Raw genomic sequence first — 22,488 nt, forward strand, 5'->3', positions numbered from 1 at the left:
AGAATTTAGAATACATGCTATAAAGCAACACAGTGTAAAGAAATAGGAGACTAATGGGAAAGAATACTAAAGCAAGAGTCTATTTTTTGTTTCTTTAGAAACATTCTGATTGATGATTGCAGATAGACTTTAGTACTAGGTGTTAAAGGATTAGCTGACATCTGTTATGCTTGTAAAGGCAATAATAAAAATATATGTTTACTGCTTAAAGCACTGAAAACTCTTTTTGAAGAGGAAAATGCAGTAAAAATTGAAGTGAGGGTTAAGACTTTTATATGATGTATGTGAAATAAATGGTTTCTCCTAAAGATTTTGTTTTTGTAAATGTCAAATAATGACATTGAAGACAGATATTTAAATGTGTGCATATGTACTGGGATGATTAGCATAGCAGAGATGTTTGTTCTATCTTGGATACAGTTCATCATTTCCTTTCCCTCTAGGGAACCCCAGGTTTACCTGGACCACCTGGCCCAATGGGACCTCCAGGTGAAAGGGTAAGGTTTCTGGTTTCCTCAGTTTATTTAATTGAAAGACTTTTTTTTTTTTTTTTTTTTTTTTTTCTTCTTTTTTTTCCATTCTTTATCATAGCTTTCTGTTTTCAAATACTTTTCAAGAGGTCAAGAGGAGTCCTTTTATCCATATCCAACCTGGAGAGGTAGAAGTGGAAGGGCTGGCAAAACTTGTGTGTGAGAATCTCTCCAGATAGTCATAGGATAGTCGCATAATTTCTGTAAAAAATTCATGGCTCCCTGTCCTGACAAGGTTCTTAGATACCTGCACCTGATAAACAGTAAGTCCCGTAAGGCCCCTGAGCAGGGGAGGGGCCTGTTGAGGTACTCAACCCTGCTGTCTTCCACGTGCTGTTGCTGCTGTGGGGGATCCCCTGAAAGCTCTGCTCGTCTCAACATCTGCAAGATGTCATATCTGTAAACAATCTGTCTGTGCCGTTCTTACTCTGAAGGTCAAGTTTTCTCCTTAGCCTTTGATTGGAGCTCAGAACTTTATTTTGAATGAGGGAATTCTAAAATGTTGTCATGATGAAGTGCGTGCTGACAGGTATTAATTGCAGAGTTGTTGCAATCCCTCTCTTCCAATTTGGAGTCAACTGAGCAAATCTCTTTTGTCTGCACAGTGGCATGTTACCCTTGAGATGACTGAAGCAATGAATTACTTTGGAAGTCAAAATTATTAATTGATATATACATTTTTACTTATGCTTTACTGGGAGTTTATAGCCAGAAATCAAAACAGAACCATATGATAGCCTGTTGTCAAAGAACATACCATGGAATTTGTGGGTCATCAGTGGGCCATGGACCATCAATGCTAGTTTGGGAATGCTGTGTTAGATTATTGAAATGGAATGACTCAGCATCACTTCTTGCAGAAAGAGTACCTGAGAAGGAGGTGTTCTGTTGTTCACCATTTAACCAGAAACCTCAGATATTCCAGCTGTCTGTGAATGAGAGAACACTGAAAAGAGAAATCTTCCTTCTCTGGAATACAACAATAATTCCTTTCCTTAAAAAAGGTTGAGACAGACTCATTCCATCCGCAGTCAATCAACAGCAGCTGAACATCTTCTAAATTGGCTCAAGTTCATTGTTCCATATATAGCCTTCCTCAGCACTAGCAGTGACAGCTATTTTTGTAACTAACAGTGTGGATAAGTTTTAAAATACATCATAGTAGTAATTGGAAGTATTGCAATTACCTAATCCTAAGGATGATTTTAGTCAGGGATTGCTGCAATTTTGGATTAATCTCTAATTCTGATTTTTTTTTAAATAGGGTTTCACAGGAAAAGATGGTCCCACAGGTCCCAGAGGCCCACCAGGACCAGCGGTAAATATAATTTTGTCTTTGGTAAACACTGACATAAGAGACCCGAGCAAAGAGAGGGACACATTGACATTTTCAAGTTATGTTAAATATGAAATGGATCCTTTGCTTAATATCCCAAATGGATCTGAGAAACTCTCAGTAAAAGGTGAGCAGACAACTGTGTAAAACATGTATTCACAAACATTCATGTAAGCTAAATTGTTCTTTCAGTTGTTTTTACCCATGTGACTTCCAGTGGTTTCAAAACTGATTTAATTCAGTGTAAATAAGGGAAAAATGAGTTTACCTCATTCTATAGCCATGAGCTTTAAAAGCACACCAAGATCTACTGATCCCTTCCCTTCCCTTCCCTTCCCTTCCCTTCCCTTCCCTTCCCTTCCCTTCCCTTCCCTTCCCTTCCCTTCCCTTCCCTTCCCTTCCCTTCCCTTCCCTTCCCTTCCCTTCCCTTCCCTTCCCTTCCCTTCCCTTCCCTTCCCTTCCCTTCCCTTCCCTTCCCTTCCCTTCCCTTCCCTTCCCTTCCCTTCCCTTCCCTTCCCTTCCCTTCCCTTCCCTTCCCTTCCCTTCCCTTCCCTTCCCTTCCCTTCCCTTCCCTTCCCTTCCCTTCCCTTCCCTTCCCTTCCCTTCCCTTCCCTTCCCTTCCCTTCCCTTCCCTTCCCTTCCCTTCCCTTCCCTGTTTTAATTTTTTTATTTTTCTGGAGGGAAGCTTTCAAGCCTGATACATACCTAACAGAAGAAAAAAACTCTCAAGAGCCCCTCTGCAATTACAAATACCATAGCATCTTTCTTATCAGCATGTAGGCCATTGTGTGTTTATACAATTCACTTTACATGCGTTCTGCTGCAGGGTGCCCCAGGAGTTCCAGGAGTTGCTGGCCCAAGTGGAAAACCAGGGAAACCAGGAGATCGTGGGACACCAGTAAGATAATGATATACTTATAGGATCAATTTTAAAATTATGCTGTCTGTTGATGAATGAGACTTATCCTTTCTTTAAATGCTTGTCTCGCACTTATGAGACAGTGGTTAATACAGCAGAGCTGACCTAAGACCACAAACCTTCTTTCAAACAATTTTATTTTTATAGTATGCCTTTTTGCTGAGTTTAATAGTTGGGTCTGGAAACTGCGGTCTCTGGTTTCCACTAAAAAGATTATAGACTATTATGTGCCAAGACATATATTCCAACACTGCATAAGCATGAAGAACTGGGTCAGCAAAATAACGGGTAAGTCCTTACGTTTGTGTGTGTGTGTGTGTGTAGTGAAAAAGTGGTACACCGACGAAGGTGAAAGAATCTTTGATAATGTTACATAATCACTTCTAGTTTGCAAATGTTTTGGTTTTCTACAATGTGATTCTAAAATTATTTGAGGGTAGATTCTGTGGGTTCTATTCAAACCTTTAACTTTAAAGTGCACCCTGAAAAGGGAGAAAGAGCAGGAGGTGCTGCCTCCCACCAAAAGTTTCAGAAGACATTTGAATTGATTCTTTTATAGGATCTCTGAGAAATTGTATGATTCAGGAGTGGAGACAGCAATTGAAACATGAAGTCATTCATTTTTTCTATCTTAATGTCAGCAAGAATTTTCCCTCTCACTACAATTTCCTTATGTAAGTGGAAGCTGGATAATTTGGAGAAGTATCTAGTAGGCTGGGTAGCTTGATGATTAGGAACTTTTAAATTCCTACGAGGATCTGGAAACTGGGTCATTTTCTCATACACATACTGAATTTGGTCTGCTTTTTTCAGTCTGTAACTCCCATTTGTCCTTGCAGTAGAGGACATTGGGTGTCTTAGGAATGAACTTGAGCTTTCCTGCATTTAGACATACATGCCTCATGTGATATTCCTGGTAGGTCAGACACAACAGGGGCATAAGGTGCTATGGCTTACTGACAAGTGAGCTCCAAAATACTAGTTGTATCTGTATTTTCCTTCTCCTGGGATACTGAATAACTGCTCCATTGCAGTAGCAAAGATGTTTTGAAGATAAATAATGCAACTAAAAGCAAATTTGGCTACAAGGCCAGTTTCAGTGCTTTTGCAAAGCAAAGCAGTCAATGCCTGTCCAACCACCGCATGTAAGTTCTCTTGCAGTCTGATCCTAAGAGTTTCTTTCAGTTAAAAATACATTTTTTCCCCCGCTTATTGCACTTTCTTGTAATGTGATGCTACACATCATATTTACCAATTCTTATGTTTCTAGAACAGATCCCAGCAGGAATTCTGGCTTGCACCTTGCACAGATGTTTTATCAGACTCTTGGCAGACAGAATTTCAATGCTTTCCTTTGTGATGTTTTGCATTAGAATGCCAAAGTTGCAGCCTAATGGCTAAATGTAACTTGCAATGCCCTGAGTCATAGTTCAGGCCTGCCTGAATTTGTGACTTCCTGCCCTGGAGAAAGATAATAAGGCTTCACATTGCCTCTGGTAAATACAAATAATTTTCATCTACATCCTGCCATTTTTTTCTTCTACCCAAACAATCTTTATTGTAGATATTATACAACACAAGTCAGGTGATTGGTCCCTACAAAGCAAGGGTCTTTATGTCCCAGTCCAAGGATGCACAATTACATGCAAATTATGAGGAACTTTGGCAGTTGCTAAGACATTCCCATTGAATGCACTCAATAGAAACTCTTTCCTGATGTGTAAGATACCACTAATATGCTAAGCTGAGGCAGACCACACCACTAATGTGGCTGTAAACATTTCTATACCTCAATGTGTACTTATATGGAAACAAGTTGACTTGTTAACTGAATTTTCGTGGAAATAGGAAATTTGACTTTATAATATGCTTATAAGTATTTCCAAGAGAAATTATGTGGGTTTTCAGTGTAGTAACAAAATGAATGAGAAAGCAACAGTAAGAGCATAGCTGAGTCAGTAATCTGTTGAGAACTGAGGACTGTCTGTCCTAGAAGAGAATCAAGTATCTGTAATCTGCCTGAATGGTCAGAATGAGAGAGTTTCCTAGTAGTCCATACATATGTCATGTGGTAACACCTTCAAGGCTAAGAGTCATAAAGCTAAAAGAGGATATTGTCTTAAGAAGAAATGATTATACATTTTCTGTGAATATAATGGGAAATAGAAGACCTTCGACTATCAGAGAAGACAAGTTGTTTTACAGTACTGTTGTTTTATAGGTTTGAGAATAAAAACTGTAATGTACAAGTGGGCATTCTAAGTCTTCTTAAAGCAGAGCTGTCTTGTTTATAAAATAGACTCTGTTACATGGTGTCTGTTACAGCAGGGTTTGATTTTTTTATTTAGAAGGTCCCTAGGAAAAATATGTTTTATATATAAGGTCCTATTAGGCTGGTGGTTCCAGGACCAAACTGACTGTGAAAACCCTTAGAATTTGAGCATATAAAGGAGACGTTTGTTCTGAGTTAAATGCAATTTTTGAGCATTTTTCACTCTTTGCTGTTCGCTAATCTTGCATTCATCTGTGCAGAGATCCTAGATGAAGTCTAAAAAAGATGGTGCTTTGAGGGCAGCAGCCTGGTGGTTCTAGTGGGGAGCAAGCATTCTTTTGGGGAAAACAACTGCGTATATTATCTTTTAAAGTAAAAATAGCATCCTTCCTTTGTTTTGTCCTCCTTAAGCTGCAGATTTTTTTTTGCTGCAACCCCAGCCTTCATCCCACAGCTCAGAAAAATCCCACGAGCAGCATAAACTAGCATTTCCTCACACTGACCCCAAGTGACTCCCTCATCACAGGATATCAACAAAGTAGAATGTCAGCAGCAGCTGCTGCTTCTCAAAATGCTGGCAAGCAGTTGGCTAAGTTGCACGTTTTTGTCTATCAAAGGAAAATAAAGTGAAATTTAAGCAGAATATAGCCAAGTGGGAGGAAGATGCAAATAGCAACTCAGTAATTGCAGTTATAATTGTTTTTTGGAAATCATATATCTAAAATACCCAGGTGGAAAATGAACTTCGTTGTTAACATTACCAATCAGTCTCTTATCTTTACATTTTAAGATTAGTTAAGAATAGCCTATAGGTTTCCAATCCTAAGGCTGAATCAGTGTCTCTTTGCAAAGTTACAAATTGAATAATGAGGTTTATTTGGTTCAATGAATTGTAAAGTTGACTATATATTGCTTATAATTATTGAATGTCCTTAGCATTTTTTATCTGTGGGGCCTTTGCTGGCAACACATTGGAGCAAAGTTGTGCCTTTGTTGCAAGAAAACATCTTGTCTTACCAACGTGGCTTTTGGCTGAAGGCAGCAGCCTAAGGAAGTGCTCTTGACTGTTCAGAAAAAAGTGCTTCCAGATATCATATACAGAATTTGAACCTTTTAAGCTTGCCTTTTTTTTTTTTTTATGTCTGATGCAAATAAACCGTATACCATCTGCTTAACTCATTGATGGATGAGCCACCTCATGTTTTCTGTGGCGTGTTATGAGGGAGGTGAATGCATGGCTGCTGCTGAGAAGCTCAGACACCATAATGAGCTCACACTCTGACATACCTCATGGGATTTTTTTTTTTTTGACCAAAACTTTGATGGAAGTTTATGAAACAGTGCCACTGCATTCAAACCATATCCTCTGTGACCGCAGTGGAATGATTTGTTTTCTTGTGTTGTTGAAATTATTTGTGGGTACTGTAAGAATGTTATGAAAAACAGCTGCAGCCCACACTTAGCCTTTGCTTTGTTAGTGGTGATAAACAGGCTCCTTAAAGAAATACTAAGATGTAGAAAGCAGTAACACTTAGGATGCAAAGCAGCAGATGACTGATCTGGTCATTCATCTTTGAAGTACACCTTACTGCTTTTCCTGATTTGGAGATGAGACGTGCATCTCATGTAAACGCTTTGACCATTGAGCATTCAGCCTGTCTATAGTTCTTTATCTTATTTAAAGCTTTTCTGCACTGTCCAAAATACTAAATATTAATTAGACTACATGGAAACTGACTTTCTAGTGTGGCGAGGAAAATCACTTTTGCTGAAGAAATATATTTTTGCTGTTAAAGATGTACCTGTGATGTCCTGCAGTGAGTCTGCAATTCCTGTGTTTCAGGACTGCCCTAACCACTGGAGTGTTTAGGCATTTTTGTTGTGAGACTGTGTCCTAGCCCAGAGATACATGGATCTGATGAACCCCCTTTTCTGGACCAAAAAAACTATGTTATTTAATGAAAAGTTCCTGACTGTTAAGGGACTCTTAATTTAGTTTAATTTAGTCTTATGACAGCAGCTTGAAAATAGATCTGTGGCACGATTTGCATCTGTACATCATGCTAAAGCATCTGTTTTACCTAATTTCCAGATGAGAAAGCTCTGTCCAGCAGATGCTTGGGTACATATCTGTTAGATGTCTTTGTCAATCTATATGGAATTTTTGTAGGTAATAGCTCTGAAGTACAGGATTTATTTGTTTATTTATTTATTTATTTATTTATTTATTTTCCTTCATAGTAGTATTTCTGCTTTGGTCCTTCTTTGTGTATATTCCTATGCTGGCATGTATTTTGATACATGAAATAACAGTGCTACTATATTTATTTTAGGGTTCACCTGGAATGAAGGGAGAAAAAGGTGACAGAGTAAGTCTGCTTTAAAGTCAGTTTCCCTTAGATGTTTTTAATTAAGCACTGTCTCTTTAAAAGCACAGACACTTACTAATAAACACTTGTTTTGTTTTTGATTATTTAGGGTGACATTGCTTCTCAGAACATGATGCGAGCAGTTGCAAGACAAGTTTGTGAACAATTGATAAATGGTAAATGGTGTTGCTTGCTTTGTTTCTCATACTAGTAATCTACTAGTTTGATTGTTAAAAGAGAAAAAAAAATACTTAAATTTAAGGTGAGGGGTACTAGCCACACAGCAAAATGAGTCTGAATGATAACGATGATTGTCCAATGCCACTGATTTGGTGGAAAAAATGTAGCACTAAATTTTTGCCAACTTTAGCAATATATATAGAAATCTAATATCCTCTGTAGGTGCTGTGCAGGTGGCTTTCCTATTATCAGTCTCTTCCAAAATTACTTTATTTGTGTCATAAAATCAGTATACATTTTCTCATTAATCATGTCTTATCTTCAGGAGGATGGAACCTGAGAGAAAGTATGCTCACTGCAGGGGCTTTACTAGTGGGAAGTGACAGATGAGTGCTGGGTAAATACCATGCACAGAATCATTGTGCTATGCAAGTAAAAATATTTCTTTGGTTCAGGTCTCTAAACTGAATTTCAGTCCTTTATAGCCACAAAGGGAGTAGTTACAGGGGACAGCTCTGCTGGGATTGAAGGTGTTCTTACGCTAGGACTGGTAACTGACATTAATTAGGAAGGTCTAGATGTGCCCCCCTATTAAGGGCTCCTTTCTGCTTAGCTACTTTGTGCTATTGCTTTTGTTCAAAGACACCTTTCTTTGGAAATGAAATTCATAGACATCATAGATTGTGTCCTGCTTGCTCTACACAGGAGCAATTTATCCTGAGCCTGTGGTTGCTTCAGAGCTCTGCATCAAAATATGATCCTCTTCACTGTTTGAACTGGGACGAGTTCCTTCTGTTCTTCAGAGTAGAAACAACCTCTAACCAGAGCTCTGAGAGCAAGCATATTGTAAACAAATACTTATTTTGTGACTCTAATTGCCTTAAAAATAACTTTTGATAATGCTTTCAGCTTCTAGATTTCTACCTACCCTTCTTCCCTCCCCCCTCCATTTCTTTCCAGCATTGTCATTCATCTTAGGTCTTTTTAATTCATCTGGACCAAAGCAACACTAATTTTTTGAATGGTCATAAGGCAAGATTTTAATGAAGAGATGCTTCTTTATTCCTTCCCACTCAGAAATGATTTTCACGCATTTCACATGGTTTACTGTTTTCTTTCATTTTAAGGCCAAATGAGCCGGTTCAATCAAATGCTGAATCAAATCCCGAATGATTATTATTCAAACCGTAATCAGCCAGGGCCACCAGGACCACCTGGTCCCCCAGGAGCTGCTGGGACAAGAGGAGAGCCTGGGCCTGGAGGAAGACCAGGATTCCCAGGACCTCCTGGGGTCCAAGGACCACCTGGTGAAAGAGGTGAGTAATGCCCAAGGCATCTCTATATTTCACAGTGGCTGTAGTGCAGAGGCTGCCAGAGGAGAAGCCTAATCCCTTTAACCATGTCAGACTATGAAGCCCACACCTAACAGTGTCTGGTTGGGTCAGCTGGATTGCCTGAGGGACACCGATGTACTGGAGGACATGGTTAATTACATCAGTGTTCTCCTCTGTCTCTCCCTTGATCATGTTTCATAAAACACGCGTTGGTGTAACTTTTTGGCTGCTGTCTCAGGCATCCACAGGATATCCCAGGAAAGAGAATGTTCTCAGAGCTTTTCTGGCACTAAGCAGCTACATCTTGAAAGGCTGTTTGGAGTAACACAACTCTTTGCAGAATAGACATCTAATTAAGAGAGAAAATGAGTCATTACTAAGAATATAAAGTAGGAGTTGAAAGAATTAGTTCTACATCCTTGGCTCTTTGCACTACTCTGAGAGGGAAGAAATGCTAACTTGAGTTTGAGCATATAGATATGCCTATTTTTGGCTACCTTGGATTCCTGCGGTGATATCAAGTGTCTGTATTATTCTATGAAGTAGCCTGTGTGTATTCCTGCTACTCTACCATAGCATAGACTCACTATTGCATTTTCTAGCATATATTTTACTTTAATCTTCAAAAAAGACACAGAGAAAAGGAAGGAAGAATGAATTTCTGAATTCTGTATCTAAGAAACTGTAAAGCATACTTTTATATCAGAAATATGCAAGCTTGAAAATACCTTCTTCATAGTTTAAAATAATAAAGTTCTGTGGTGTTTTAAGTGTCTCAAAGACTTTCCTATGTTCTGAGAAACTTTATTTACACCAAATTGCCTGTGCATCCTACTTTGTTTATGGGTTAGTATATTTATATCCAAATTAAGTATTTCCCTAAGTATACCAAATAAGGTTTGACCCACACATCTTCCATTAAATAATTGGAATTAATATCAATGAGAAAGCAGAGAAAGCATGGAGAAATATTTTTGATGTGGTTGCCTTTTTTTTTTTTTTTAATAGGAATGCCTGGAGAGAAAGGTGAAAGAGGGACTGGATCTCAAGGACCACGAGGTTTGCCAGGACCACCTGGTAAATATTTCTTGTTTTAGTTAAAATCAGATTACAGAAAAGTAGGAGAAAAAAGACAATATTTTCTCATATAGCACCAGACTGCATATGGTGAATCAATGTGCTTTACTTTGTGTGCTTCATGTTTTTGAAATATATTAGAGTTTACTGGGAGCCCCTGTAAAAATAAGTGATTTTTAGAGACTTTTGGATATGGCTAGAAGATATTTATCTTTGTCTTGTAACTTACCCTTCTGGCATGCTTGTTTGCAGGAAAATGTATTTTATGAAAATACATTGTTCAAATGCTTAATTTTAATTTTCACAAGTCTTAATAGATGATTCTTTCAGAGTATCTAAATTCATTTTCTACTTTGATTTTTGATTACAGAAGTACAAATTGTTCAAGAACTACATAATTATATTCCAACATATGGAGTTACTAGGTGATAGAGTCTGATGATTTGACTGTTGGTTTTGCTCTTTGTGTCTTGAAATTTTGTTCACCGATGCCTTGGCAGAAGTCAGCTGTATCAATTGTTTCTGCTTTTAGTTCACTAGGCTAAACGTGGTTTTTCATTACAGGACTCATAAGTTGCTTGCAGCAAATTGTAACCCCAGATACTTGAAGCTTTATTTTTCTGCTAACCATAATAAGACCTGTTCCAAAAAAAACATTACCTCATCTATCCTAGGGCTGCAGGGTAGCAGAATTAATGTACTCCTATATTTTAATTGAAATCCAGTGTGCTTGTCTAATCTAGTAGTTTCCCTTGAGATGTTCATATCTTACGCAGAGGGGAAATAAACCAGGAAATTCATTGATGTTTCTTACTTGGCTCAAAACTTACTAAATCGGTTTGCGTGAAAAAAAATCTTAAGTAAGCCACACACAGGGAAGCAACAAATGATGAGTCACATTTCTACATTTCTTTTGTTTTTCTTTCTGTTGACCCCCGTATAGCAACAAAATGCAAATGTTTTTTCACCAAAGACATAGCTTAGACTGTGTAGTCTAGACAGCAGTAATGTTAGCTGTTTTATCAAGCTGGCTCTTAATGAAAACAACCCACCAACCTTTCAATTCTAAAATTAGGTCCACAAGGAGAATCTAGAACTGGTCCACCAGGCTCCACAGGATCACGAGGACCACCAGGGCCTCCAGGTCGTCCTGGAAATGCGGGTATTCGAGGTCCTCCAGGGCCACCTGGATACTGTGATTCATCCCAGTGTGCTAGCATCCCTTACAATGGCCAAGGATTCCCAGGTATGTTATGAACAACTGAACTGCTGTTTGTCTTAAATGATCTTTTTATGTGTCTGTTTGTATTGAATTGCTTTACATGAGACAGACCTGCTAACCTGGACATGCTGAATCAGGAGGAAAAGGTGGCAGTGAGCAGGCCTGCCTCATTGTAATGTGCAGGCATATGAGCAGTCATGTGGCCCTTGATGCAGATTTAATTGATGTTATGTGTCGTTCACTTTAAATAGGAAGTAGAAACAAATTATTTAATTTTTAACATAGAAGGTTAGTAGTTGATAATGTTGCTCATAGGATTTAAGTGACAATTTTCTTCTTCTTCTTTTCTTCCCCCCTCCTCACTCCTTCCAATCGTCTTCAGAACAAGGTTGAATTCTCCATGTTTCTCTTGAAAAATAAAAAGAATGCTGTGGCTGGCAATTTCCGTGTGTCTCTTTCTGAGCAATGTCAGGATAATTTATACCAAATTTATACCTGAAACCAAAATTTCCCACAAAGGAAATCCATTCAGTGATACAATGCAGACAACTGAAAATCACCACTGTCCTACAATTTCTACTGAGTTAAACACCATGGAGTCTCTGATTAGTCCTGGGTCATACCAGCCTTCCTCTCTGTGATGTATCTTAAAATATTAGGCTGCATCTGCAATCAAAATACCAGGGTCACAGCGGCCACCAATTTCTGACTGGAAATATTCCAATATATTTTAACACGGGGATCCTGCAGGACCACAGTATTGTTAAGAGATTAATATGTATGCATTGCAACATCTCAAAATTAGTGTATGTGATACTACTATTGAATATGGTTTGCTGTTAGTGTATTGTGCATGTACCCATGAAAAGAAAAAAAAAAGATATATATATATATATATGTACACACTTGCAGATTCAGTGCTGATGGTTAAAGAGCTAGGTGGTTATGGAGACCTCACAAAATTCATATTTAAATGAAAATGAAAGAAAATTGTGCCTGTGATTCAGCAGTGTTCTCCTTTCTAGTAATCAGCTATGTATACATATATAGATATATGCCTATGAATTAACTGTTATGTATTTAGTTGGATGAAAGTATGTTTTTGCACATCAGATGAACTTTTTAAAAGACTAACATCATCTTTGACCTGTTTCAGGTTTCGGCTAACACATTTTCTAAGTCGCCAGTGCTGCTTACAGTTTGAATACATGAAAATCCTGTTTCTGAGATGTTTGCGCACGTGCTTATTAGAAAATGAGTCCGTATGGATATTTCACCACGGATATGGTTTTTGAACCATGTTGGCCTGATAGAATGAATGGGGAGATTCTTTTTACTAACACAACTTGTGAATGAGATAAAGGACAGTGATGCCATTTCATTAAGCCTGTTGCATTTCAATAATAAAATAGACAGTCATTCTTTTTTAAAAAAAGACCCAGACCATCAAAAGTCTCACTGGTGAAGGAGGCTTATAAAACTACTAACCAGCAAAGGTAATGCCAATAGAAGAGACGGATTTAACCTGGTAAATGAGAAATGACTTATGTAAATAGTAAACTAATTGTGGCTTGTAAATGATTTGTATGGGACCGTACCCACTAAAATCTGTTAACAACTCTATGTGATGCTTTTGCATAAAAGCCTGCTGCTGCTTGCTATATGCCAGAATAACATCTTTGACAACTTAAGAAATCTACCTGTCTGTTGCTTATTACCAACATGTCTGAATCGGGGCATGTGCCTTTTTTATATGTAATCTTGTTGGATTCTGTAACTGCAGTTATAAATACAAAAGTTTTATAATTATATTTCTTCTGTTTTGCTGTAGTTTTTGGTGTTCCTGAAGCACCAGCTGTAACTCGGTTTGTTACGAGGAACAGCACGAGAAAATGACATGTACTGTATATTGCCGCTGGTGATAGTTATGTGTACACTTTCCCATTCTCAGAGAAAATTAGTATATGCCAAACCCACCTGTTCGTTTTGCCTGCTCCATGTGTTCTATTAATTACATAGTCTAAAATAAAGTCCAGTGCTTTGATTTACTGAAGTAGCTGTAAAATAATAATTTTATTTGATTTGCCTTTTTATTTTTTTTAACAATAACTGGTCCCTTGCATAATTTAAGACTCTTTCTGCACTGTTTTGTGTATTATAAATACAAAGCCTTTCACAATTAATTTTAAACTTTTTATTATTTTACTGCCAAAAAGTATTCATGAACAAAACTGAAAGCACCCCCAGTGAACTATTAATTTATATATTTATTTTATGGAAATAAGATTGGACTAACATTATGTAGAAAAACTAACTTTCGTTGTATTTGCGGATTCAAAGACATGCGATAACTATAATGTTCAATCGGACAACTATTTTCAACCAGAACCATATGTGCCTGAAAGTGGACCCTATCAACCTGAAGGTGAACCCTTCATAGTACCTATGGAGTCAGAAAGGAGAGAGGACGAGTATGAGGACTATGGAGTTGAAATGCATTCACCAGAATATCCTGAGCACATGCGCTGGAGAAGATCGCTGTCAAGAAAAGCAAAACCAAAGCCATAAAAGATCTGTGTCTTGTTTTGGGTTTTTTGGTTGGTGGTTTTTGTCTTTGCTATACTTGCATTTGCAGATACACACAGGGAGAGTGCGTTGTTCCTTCTGCATTCTAGCTTTCTGGTCTTTTCATATCAGATGCACCCTTGTTTTGTATCTTGCTTGTGTGAGGATAGCAATATGTGTAACTAGAGACTTCATATTGCTCTGGAAATGCTTGTAAAATACTTTTGCTTTTAGTGGCTGCATACAGGTTAATATGTGCGTTCAGTTATCCCAGTGTTGCCGTTTCATTAAAATAGTGTAAAAACAAATTAAAAAAAAAGAAAGAAAACCAAAAAAACAAAATAAAAATAACCACAGAGCTGCTGCAAATTTTCTGAGGACTGTCTGCTTTAGCTCTACATTTTTCTTCTTTTTCACATGCATGTTTGCAGCTCAGTCAGATCACACGTCTGCATTATGTAGTTAAAAAAGGAAGAAGACAAAAAAATAATTCTCTCTCCTTTCAATATCATTGTCATTTTCTTCTATTCTTAGTTACACTTTGTAGAGCATATACTGCTCTTATACATCTCCTTTAAACACCACAAACATTAAGTAGCTGAATTTGTTGTATCAACTGGATACAGTTTAATAATGCCTGAAATCTCCTTGTTTGTAGACACAGTAACATTTATGCCGAATTGCAGTCAATCCTGCAGAGATGGAATTGCATGTTTATGTTGTATATTTAGTATGGATTTTTTTTTTTCAGAATACAATGTTTCTTAGTTATCAAAAGCAGTTGGAAATTGTTTGCAAGACTATGGATATAGAATTGCTGCTTTTATATTTTAACTGCAAATTGTGAATTTCACTGCCTTATATTATTTATTTCTGAAATGAAAGAGGCATTTTTCAATAAAACTACTGAAAATTTATATTTGGCTATTCATTTTTTGAAAGGCCCATTGAGACTGATGTGTGTGTTCTCTATTAGTGTTATTTATTCCGCTGTTTGTAAATGTCAGTTACCAAAAATCAACTAGAATGGGAACAGTCTTAAAATAGGTATTTGGGCTGTGGTATCCTGAGGTGGGTGGATGAAAGCAAAAGAGGTTTCCACTGTCTGGGGTATGAATGTGACTTTTAATAAAATTCAGTCTGCAACGCATTTGGTAAAGAAAATGAAGAAGCTCATTAGATGCAGTTTTTTTTTTTTTCTTTTTTTCTATTTTTTCCTTCTTGATGCTTCTAATTGCAGCAAGAGAGACTCTTTCCACCTCGGGAACTACTTGGGCTGCAGCAAGTAGCTAAAGCCACACAAACTTTTAATTCTTGATGTGTGCCATGAGCATTGTAGCCATGGTAGCACTTAGTTCAGTAGTAGCAAATAGCTTGCTTGAGTATGCGTGTCTGTTGTTTAGTGAGCTTCATCTTGCTGGGACCATACATGACGTAGCACCTAGAGCAAAGCCTTTCAACTTCATTGGGAAAGCTGCAGTGGCATGTCTAAAGATCATTTGAAACACGTCATGGAAGTGAAGCCAGATTTACAGGCTGGCTTCCTGGTCACTGAGTATTTACTCTGACTTGTGTGACGAATTTTAGTGTCAACAAATGCAATTTATACAACTTCTTAGACTGCCTGATGGGTTATCAGTGAAATAAATAAATAAAATAAAATAAACACATTTCAAAGAGTGACTCAGATTATAGCCATATGTCTTTTAGACTGTAAGGGAATAATTCTGGGCTGAGCTGAGGAACATTTAAAGAAGAATCTAAGTTATTGATTGTGTTTTCATCTGATTGTGGGGAAGTATTTTCAAAGTATCACAAGTATGTTCTGCAGCTGCCTGGCAGGAAAAAAAATAGTTGGTAGGAACTTGGAGAAGTGATTAGAATGTTTCTCTGAACTGTCTTTGAAATAATGAGATCTTACATTGATCTCCTATCAGTCTGTTTCTGGCATTAATTGTGTCACTAGGACAAGCTTAACTGAATGCTCGTATCTTCATAATAAAGATTCCCTTCTGTCCTCCAAACAGAAAGCTTTACAGAAAGAATAGCTTATTAAAAGCATATATTTTAAATTACTTTCCAATTTCTTCACAAAAAGTGTATCCGATGCCTGACAGACACTCTTCACATTCTTTGTGTTCCTTATTGATAGAGGTGCTGATTGATTTTCTGATGAAATATTTAAATAGTAAATAGAACCTCAGCTTGTTGGTAGTCAGTTCATATTAAACTTCTGCTTGCAGATCTGCAGGATGGATAGCACCTCTAGGATGTTTCCTTCCTACAGGCACAGAACTACAAAGGATGAATCAATCTCTGAACTTGAGATATGCAATGGAAAAAAAAAAAAAAAAAAAAGAAAAGAAAAGACAACCCCTTACCTCAAAAAACAAGCAAACAAAAACCAGCTCCCCAAGCCTGTAATATTTATTTCACCTTTATGGCAATGCTTGACAGAGGCATCCTGCTAGCAGTGCATTTTGAAGAGAAAAGGACTTTCACTGGCTCATCAAGTCTGGAGAAAATACTTGAAATGCTTGGATACAGCATAGAAATGAGTGTTTACTGATAGAGGCCAACAAGGAAGAATATCTAATTTCCAGGAGTTCTCATGGGAATGACTCTCAGGGAGGTACTGATGACACTTCTGGGAAAGCTGATGTGAGGTTGAGACAAGCAAGTCCTGGAGAAGTACAGATGCAAAGCGAACACAAGTTTGAGCTCCTGAATACCTCATGCACAACTGAGCAGTTTGCATAGTCTGGAATTTTTAAAGAAGGAAATTGTTTAGAAGCTCAATTTTTCTCTCCTTTGGCTAAAATTGTGAATATGAACAAGTAAGTGGGAGAGGGACTTTACTTGTCTGAAATTAGGGCAGAGCATTGCAGAGAGGATCTTAACGAAGATGGTCTTTTCTCTGACCCACAGATATTTTTCAGAGGGCAAGTTCTTTGCATTCTTGATAGCACAGATAGCAAAACTGCACAAATCACCAGGGAGCATTACTGTTTTACAAAGGCTAAATATTATGATGGTGCATCACTGCTGAGATCTCTAGGCAAAAATAATAAGCAAAAATGGAGTGAAGAAAAGCACGTAAAGAGTCTCAAAGAGTCTCACTTAAAATAGTGCCTCTTTTTTTTTTTTCTTTTTTTTTTTTTTTTTCCTGTTTGTGGTTTTGCAGTAATGTCTTTTGACATTGCACCCTAGCACTGACTGCACAGAGATGCTAATAAAAGAACATAAAGTGACAGTGATTGTTTTAACAGACATGAAGAGTTTCAATCTAAAGCATGAACAATTTTTCTCATGAAGACCCTTTTTGCTATAAAACAGGTATATTAGTTTTAACTTGATTAATCTCTATAGTTCTTAAAAAGGAAAATTAATTTTTTGCAAGTTTCCAGAATCACTGTCACCACTGAAAACACATTAAAGGAGTCATATATTTCTTGAGCTTACTCACTGCCTTTATAGACTGAAGTAATGTGTTGATATTTTTGACTGCGACTTAGATCAACATTACAAATGGGAAAATATTTTGTGAAGGTGTTGCACTGTGTAAAGTTGATAATTTTCGTATCAGTTTTGAATATAATAATGAATACCTTTTATAAATACCTTTTAATTTTACTTCAAATGCCCTATTGAACATGCTGATATGAATGCAGTTGCATTTCTCATATGCAAAGTCAGAAATATCAAGACCAGCTTGTAGGCACCAAGAAAACACAGATTGTAACAGATTTTTCTTCCTTCAGTATTCTTCTAAAGACCTCATACATTTGGCTTGACCAGCTAGTTAAGATTCATACAGCCATCACTTTTATGCCCTGAAAAAGAGATGGGAATGGGAGGAAATTCTCCTGAAGAATTCTCCATGTATGAAAGTTCTTAGTCAACACTCATGTAAAAAGAATAGACTCAGAAAGTGTTTTTAGTGCTGATACACGATTGGCCTTTGAAAATAAATGCTCAGTTGTATTTTCATTTAGTTCTTGTCCTGTGCTGTGATCCTATCCAAATGTTTTATTCTTTTGTACATAAGACAGCTGAGCTCATTGCGACAAATTGTACCTCAGAGAGTGAAATTTACTGGAAAGTAAAGTGAAATCCTGCCTCATGTAACATCTTGCACATTTTGCCACTGACTTTAGTAAGATTAAATTTATAGTCTTGCCCTCATTCAAGAGATCTGTTCTGTAAGCTTGGAGATGTAAAACATTCTTAGCAATTATATATATATATATGTATATATATATATAATGAAGGAACGCAGCAAGATATTTGAACTGTGAAGCACATTTTGCTCTCAGTCTCACTTCTGGGCTAGCATTGTTCTGAATTTCTTCATCCTTGAAAAATGCAGTTTGTTTCTGAACTTTTTTTAGAGAATAGTTTAGTGCCTAGTTTAACTTCCGCTTTCATTCCTATAAAGACAGTCCAGGATGCCTTGAAGGCTTCGTTCATGGTGACTGTACCTTTTCTTTGTATAACCCATACTTATTTCTTTCTAGAGTGGTGCAAGCTACTGACTAGACTCTTGAGTTATTACAGATATGGGAACATGACATTTCTAGGTGCTTACTTTGAGATATCCATTGACCTCTCAGTTTCAGAAGTCGCTATGCCTCTAATAGCTTGCCCCATTAACCTGCCTTGAGTTATTTTCTGAGTCACTACACGTATTATTTGTATAATATTAAATATTGAACAAAACTAAAAATAGGACAGGGAAGAAATAAGATACCTTCTGTCAGATACCTTCTGTCTCTCCTTTTCATAGCACATTATCCAAGCACAGTTTGTAGGTTAAAAATACTGAAGGAGATAGTTACATTTCCTTCAGCTATAATAATGGCAGAAAAGCTTCAGATGCTCAGGAAATACTGGAAAATAGAAAAGAAAATCTATATCTTTTTTCTGTTATAGACTGCACCTATCCAGATACCTCTGCCAAAAAGTCACCAGAATTACTGGTCTCTAAAGTAGTGCAAAATAAAGACATTTGTAAGTTACCAGAACCCCAGTACTGAACATGACAGAAGTTCCCCTGTCTGGCAAGTATGTAACTGAGAAATACCTTGAGTAGTGCTATTTTTACAGCTACCAAGCTGAAGCAAATGTGAGATGTTTATGAGTTATAATGGCCTGCTGTTTATGTCTCATGGTAACCACCACTGGAAAGTTGCAACATGTTAATGTTTGAAGCTTCAGGCTCCTTTCATGACAATGAACTGTACATGCAAATGAATTGTACACTGTACACAGAGCAAATTACTGTACACTGTACAGCACCTGTTTCTCCTTATCAGTTATGCCAACATGTCATGCCCTGCATAATCCTTGCTGCCTTTCCTTCTTGAAGTTTATGTGCTATTCCCCTCTATACAGCCCTCCCAAGTGTGCAGCTCTGGGTTTCCCAGTGACAAGAAGGACAAATTCGTGTTGGAGTGAGTCCAGTGGAGAGTCACCAAGGTGGACTGGGCGCTGAAGCATCTGGTGTGTGTCAGAGCTGGGTTTGCTTAGCCTGGAAAAGAAAAAGCTTACAAGAAGAGATCCATCTAATGTTTTCAGAACCTTCTTCCTTCCTTCTACTCCATTTTTTTTTTTTTTTTTTTTTTTTGATGGCTGTATACTCCATTAAACCAGATTAATAGAGTTCCCTTGGTTCGTGGATCATGCATCCCATGTGACCTACATTTTTCTGTTGTCTGTCTTAAGGCCAAAAGGGCAAGGTAGGATTTTAGGATCAGAATTTTAGGGTTTCTTGTTGTTGATATTTGTATGAGTATTGGCCTTTACAATCTTCCCCGTATCTTTTATACCATTTGTCCTATTCCTGCTTTTATATTACTGTTAAAATACATTAACAAGCAGGAAGTCTTCTTGGTAGATTTTATTCCTTTCTTTTTATATGTAGCTACAGATTTTAATTACCACGCGAGATAGTTCAAGACATATTTTCATTCCAAATTGGTTTATAGTACATAATTACTAAAAAAAAACAACCAAACAATTACGTTTTTTTTTTTTCCCCCAATAGAAGACAGTGAAAAATGTTTAAAATGTTTAAAACTTGAACAGACTTTAATTTATGTGTAAATAACCAAAGACATATAGCTATAGGTTTGAAATAGAAAGAAAAATAATCTTAAAAATGCTACAAATATATTTTTGTATATACACATATGCACATACACACTGTCATGCATAAGTACACCCACTCAAAGATAAGGGAAGTTTTTTTTTTGTTTGTTTGTTTGTTTTTAAATTCAAAGTCCATTTTTTTTCCCTCCAATTACTGATTTTTTTTTTTTTTCTGATTTCATTGTGTTTAGGATTTGTCCCTAAAAAGGAGTCAGTATTCATCCTTAAATGTTTATACTTCAGATTTCAGTTCTAGAAATTGTTGACATGAGAAATGTAAGCATATCATCAAATAAAGGAGAATCTGCAGACTTGTTTTCTTTGGCAGTTCTTCAGAATACCATGAATACTCTATGTTGTTATTTGGCAATGCCTTAGAGTACAGTATATCTGACAGAAAACTCCTGTAGACTACTAAATCCCAGCCAGTGCATCCTCCAGCATAATATCCTGAGGTTAAATTTCAGTCTTCCTAACTCATCTCTTTTCAGTAGCAACAGAAGTCAAAATGGCACCAAACATTTCTTGTATGTGTCTCTTATCTCAAAGACATGTCTAAACAATGTGTTTTTCCTCTACAACACTTGCTTCCTGAAATCTGAATTGATAAAATTGCTAGTGAAATGGATGAAGATTTCAGGCATCTGAGGAGAAAATCTTTTAAATGTATAGCAACAATTGAAAGATATACTTCAGACAGTGGCATGAAATTAAAGAATTTCCATGATTCAGAACAGTTCTAGCCCAAAGAGACCACCCAAAGGTCAAGGAAATTGGGTAGAGAAACTAACCAATAACAGGGTGTACAATAGCAGGGTCAGAGGTTGCTCCCATCTCCTGAATTTGAGATATTAGAGGTGATAAAAAAAGGGGGGGGAAACAGCAATAAAAAGATTCCCAATAGTTACCTCAATGCATATGATTAATTATTATTAGCCCAAACACATTCTTGCACCGAGTGCATTATCAGTTAGCCACAGAAATAAGGAATTTCAAGAAAAAGAGCCTCCCTAAATGCCATATCCTTCTAACCTGGGCTTTGCCTATATTTATTTCTTTAAAAACACACCCTCTTTCTCCAGCTGGGGTTGGAGAAGCTTTGCTGTCTTCTTGCTCAGCTAGATGAAATCACAGAGAGAAGAAAGAATTTGAAAGCTGTGTCCCAGCCCAACAAATTTCTAACTCCCTCACTCAGTGTGGGTTGCTGGACTGGCATCTGTGTACCTGAAGTGTTCATGAAAAGGAATGATCACATGTGAAGGAGCAAAGGTGAAATCACACAGGGAAACATTCAATTGCAGTCACCATCTTGTGCAGTTTGGTGGCTGCACTTTCTCCAAGAGCTGTTTTGGAGGAAGTGTGAGCCATCAAGGGTGGAAGAAAGTTTTTTCTTTATTGTGAAGGGAAAGAGAAGAAGAAAATATGACTTGCAGTTCTTCCTTTCAGACAAAATGTAAAGAGCTTTTGCATAGTGGGTTTCCTCATTCAAACTCCATCTACTTTTAGTCATCCCAGAAGGTGAAGTCATGTGCTCATTCTCAGAAGGAGCATCTTCACACTTATTTAAAAAAAAAAAAAAAAGGGTTAAAGGGTTTTATGAGACACTGTTTTCTGAATGCTGTTTCTTTTGTCCCACATGTATAGCAAAAGTTATGCTATCCATTCTGGTAAACTGGCTCACCACATTAGTTTGTATTAGTTTGTATGCAAGCAGGTAATAAACACGAATGAAAGCCAATTCACTTCAGCAAGTACTTTGAACATTGTAGTTCATGATCAGAAGGTGAGAGGTCTATGCTTTTAAATAAATGTACCCATCACCCCTTTCTGGCAGAAGATACACAGATATAGTATTTGCATATCCTAAAAATTTAGTTATTTGGAATAGGTGTCTAAGATTTTTTTCAGATTTGTGAATGTTCATAAATATGAATAAAAATTGTTGCACCCTGTTTTATGCACCAGTATACAGAAATAGGAAATAAAAATGGAGAATGAATATGAGCTACAACCAGCTATTCATAAATAGATATTTTAGGCAATTCTCTTAGGAATTTAGATGGAAAGACACTAAAATGAGACACAGGCAATAATCTTTCAAACAAGCACTGGCTGTGTCAAAGGCAATCTTACAGATTTCCAAAAATAAAGGTTTTCTCTGACAATGCTGCATGACAGAATTCATTCAGTTGTGTAACTCTGACTCAGTTCATCTATAATATGTCTCAGCTTCTGTCTAGCTGCTTTACTCAGACTTTTGACTTACAATTTTAAATTTTGCCTTAAACAAAAAAAATCCATTCATATTTTGGATTCATTCTATGTCACTTTAAAGATGAATGTGTAGTGTTATATATGACATACAGTAGTATTGACATATAGTAGTGTTACGTACTTGTAAGACATACATGGCTAGATATCACAAAACAGCTTTTCATGTTTTCTGCATAATAGCATTGTGCATTTTTAATAAATTAATTAATCATTCATATTTGAGTAGAATCATCGAATCATTATAGTTGGAAAAGACCTTC

The 22,488-nt window shown here is 37.0% G+C and overlaps 1 protein-coding gene across 8 annotated transcripts in view; it reads left to right on the forward strand.

Annotated features, from left to right (window-relative positions):
* The window catches only part of COL12A1 (collagen type XII alpha 1 chain), a 96,549-nt gene extending 81,828 nt beyond the window's left edge, over window positions 1-14,721 (forward strand). For 6 of the 8 annotated variants that reach the window (XM_068678157.1, XM_068678163.1, XM_068678156.1 and 3 more), the window contains 9 exons: window positions 444-497; window positions 1,795-1,848; window positions 2,693-2,764; window positions 7,391-7,426; window positions 7,536-7,602; window positions 8,734-8,922; window positions 9,949-10,017; window positions 11,093-11,263; window positions 13,626-14,721. In XM_068678157.1, the coding sequence (XP_068534258.1) occupies window positions 444-497; window positions 1,795-1,848; window positions 2,693-2,764; window positions 7,391-7,426; window positions 7,536-7,602; window positions 8,734-8,922; window positions 9,949-10,017; window positions 11,093-11,263; window positions 13,626-13,807 (894 nt within the window). In that variant the 3' untranslated portion in view covers window positions 13,808-14,721. Of the gene's footprint in view, window positions 1-443; window positions 498-1,794; window positions 1,849-2,692; window positions 2,765-7,390; window positions 7,427-7,535; window positions 7,603-8,733; window positions 8,923-9,948; window positions 10,018-11,092; window positions 11,264-11,621; window positions 13,460-13,625 lie in introns of those variants that run through there. The other 2 variants (XM_068678158.1, XM_068678159.1) reach the window with 2 other exon arrangements.
* The last annotated feature ends 7,767 nt before the right edge of the window (window positions 14,722-22,488 follow it).

This window comes from Anas acuta, chromosome 3 (assembly GCF_963932015.1).
Source record: "Anas acuta chromosome 3, bAnaAcu1.1, whole genome shotgun sequence".
Lineage (NCBI taxonomy): Eukaryota > Metazoa > Chordata > Aves > Anseriformes > Anatidae > Anas > Anas acuta.